General features: G+C 41.7%; 1 protein-coding gene across 1 annotated transcript; it reads right to left on the bottom strand.

The window, feature by feature from the left end:
- Positions 1-1,621: 1,621 nt before the first annotated feature.
- LOC138674877 (olfactory receptor 10A3-like) lies at positions 1,622-2,551 on the bottom strand. Its single transcript, XM_069762699.1, has one exon. It carries the CDS (start codon positions 2,549-2,551, stop codon positions 1,622-1,624), a length of 930 nt encoding a protein of 309 aa, XP_069618800.1.
- Between the last annotated feature and the right edge of the window lie 691 nt (positions 2,552-3,242).

Raw genomic sequence — 3,242 nt, 5'->3', positions numbered from 1 at the left:
TCCCAGGGTCTGAAGGAGAGGAAACTCTCCTTCAGGCCCTGGGATCCATATTAAAGTGTAAAATAAAGAATTAAAATAAAAAATATTGTTATATTCACCTCTCCGGCGGCCCCTGGACATCAGCGGGAGGATCCGGCGTCCGGCACGGCTTCTTTCTTCAAAATGCGCGCCTTCAGGACCTGTGGAATGACGTCCCGGCTTCTGATTGGTCGCGTGCCGCCCATGTGACCGCCACGCGACCAATCAGAAGCCGCGACGTCATTCCTCAGGTCCTAGAAGGCGCTCATTCTAGGACTTTAGCTGAGGAATGACGTCGCGGCTTCTGATTGGTCGCGTGGCGGTCACATGGGCGGCACGCGACCAATCAGAAGCCGGGACGTCATTCCACAGGTCCTGAAGGCGCGCATTTTGAAGAAAGAAGCCGTGCCGGACGCCGGATCCTCCCGCTGATGTCCAGGGGCCGCCGGAGAGGTGAATATAACAATATTTTTTATTTTAATTCTTTATTTTACACTTCCGATACCGATACCCGATATCACAAAAATATCGGATCTCGGTATCGGAATTCCGATACCGCAAGTATCGGCCGATACCCGATACTTGCGGTATCGGAATGCTCAACACTATACCTAACCACAATTCTTCCATGAAGTCCAATTCTGTCCAGATTTCTCCAAACAGTAGGTTAGTAGCAGGTCTGAGTTGATGTCACTGCTTTAAATCGTCTCATTTCTAAAGGAAGTAAGCTTGATGTGTCTTTCATCTGCTTCATTAAACTTTCTGGCCTACCACTGCTTGTATGGTCCCATTAGTCGATGCCTCATTAAGAGAACTTGGAAAGCTCATCTTCAAATTGCAGCAGCTGTGAAATATTGGCCTGAGAAAGACCTTGCTGGTGCAGTACAACTACCTTGTGTCTTGTTTCAGTGCTAATGACCTGTTACCGGAAAATGCCTTCTCCAACCTCACCTTTGTAGCAGAGTTAGGCTTTTTCTCATCGAGATTTTAGCCTCATACAAAGCCGTTCCTGCTTCAGTCAGTGATTAGCTTTTAAATCTGTTACTGAGAGTAGTCAATATCCCCTGTATTCTTCTGCAAAATTGCTATGAAAAATGCAATAAAAAAGAAGGTACTTAGCGCATGGATAGGCCAATATATGTGGGCCCAACTGCCAAATCAAGGCGTCCTTCAAAAGTCAGGTCCCTGTCCTGATATGTCCCCTCTCCTGGGCAAAAAGCCTACACTTTATGGGCCAGGAATGGACCAGCTAACTACTTGTAATCACATATAATGGGCAATCTATGCGCTAAGTACCTTCTTTTTTATTGCATTTTCCATAACAATTTTGCAGATGAATATTTCATATATACATTATATATCGCTTTATTTCCCTTTTTCTCATTTTCTACGGCAGTAATGTAGTTTCAATGTTCTACAGTAATCATTCTTGGTAAATAATGGTGAGACCTTTTTCGTTTTTCAAGTTATACAATTTTCTTGGATGGCTCCTGTTCACACTAGCTTGGATGCGTTGGTGTTTTTCTCTCTTTGTAACGTAAGAAAAATAAACAAGAAAATTTAGTTTTATCTTTTGTCTTGGTAATTTCAAGACAAAGTTGTTTTATACTTTCCTTTTAAAAAGTGATGAAAGTGATTTCCGGATTTCTTGATTCCTCAGACTATAGATGACTGGATTTAGTAATGGGGTCACCACACTGTACAACAAGGAAAGCATCTTGTTGACTGTTATTGACTGCCGCCTGTTCGGGGTAACATATAAAATGATCATCGTACTGTAGTAGGTGCACACTACAGTCAGGTGGGAGCTACAGGTAGAGAAAGCCTTTTGGCGCCCAGTTTCGGAGGGGATCCTCATGATGGCCAGAAAAATATTGAAGTACGTTCCTACAATGTAGATAAAGGTAAAGATGAAGACAGGAATAGTTTGAGCAAAGACTTCAAATTCCACAGTCGAGGTGTCGGAGCAAGATAGCTCAAGGATTGGAGCAAGATCACAGAAGAAGTGGTCAAGGGCATTGGAGCCACAGAAGTCAAAACTATAGATGAAACTTATGGTAATTGCAGGTAGGACTAGACCGTACAGCCAAGAGAAGATGACCAAGTACAGATGCTGCTTGAAATTCATGATGGAGGAATAGTGCAAAGGCTTGCAGATGGCCAAGTACCGATCATAGGACATTGAGGTGAGAAGAAGACATTCTGCTATCCCTGCAGCTGCAAACATGTAGAGTTGGGTCATACAGTCAGTAAATGAAATGGTGCTTCCTCCTTGTAGAAGGACCTGGAGCATTTTGGGCACAATATCTGTAGTAGAAAGGACTTCACAGATCGAAAGGTTTCTGAGGAATAGATACATAGGGGTTTTAAGACGATGACTGATCGATATCAGGATGACGACCAAAACATTTCCAACCATGGTCAATATGTAGACAATTAGGAACAGCGTGAAGAGGAAGGGAGTCAAACTCGGAAAATGGTTGAAGCCAAGAAGAAAGAATTCTCTTATACTCGTCCTGTTGATTCCACTCATGACCTAGATACAAATATATAGTGTAATTACAAAGATGACGACTCGGTGTGTTCCATAAGAATCAATTACCTAAAAAACAAATCATGCTTCAGCTGACTTCATACACATGGTCATTTATGGTTTTCTCCAACCTCCAATTTGATATCAGATGACGAAACCTAAGACTGGATAAAGCAAACCACATCACCCCAGATGTTTGCGTCTGCCGTCTGTTTCTCCGTGGCTTCATCAGGGTTTGTGATATTGTAGAATGGAATTCATGTATTAGAAACACTTACTATATTTAGGGAAGTCATCTTTCCCCTATTCTACTACCATATATCTCTTTTAATTTGTCCTATAACACTTTATCAATTGCTGCATTTTGGAGCCAATAATTTAGATATTTTGAATCATTGGATTGACGTAAATATAAGCACTCATTTTCTTTAGGGGATTTAATAAGTCTGACTCATGCACATGTTTTATATGCTTTTATATGTTAATAATAAAGTTGTGCCATTGAATTATTCATGGTCAGTGTAGACTTTCTCTACAGATTTAGTAATTGTATATTTCACTACAACCACTGTACTTGGTTTACCCTTGACTAAGTGGCTCAGTGTACTTGGTTTGCCCTTGACTAAGTGGCTCAGTGTACTTGGTTTACCCTTGACTAAGTGGCTCAGTGTACTTGGTTTACCCTTGACTA

This window comes from Ranitomeya imitator, chromosome 4, assembly GCF_032444005.1.
Source record: "Ranitomeya imitator isolate aRanImi1 chromosome 4, aRanImi1.pri, whole genome shotgun sequence".
Classification (NCBI taxonomy): Eukaryota; Metazoa; Chordata; class Amphibia; order Anura; family Dendrobatidae; genus Ranitomeya; species Ranitomeya imitator.
Note: the sequence above shows the minus strand (reverse complement) of the source record. Positions and strands in the feature narration are given on the sequence as shown.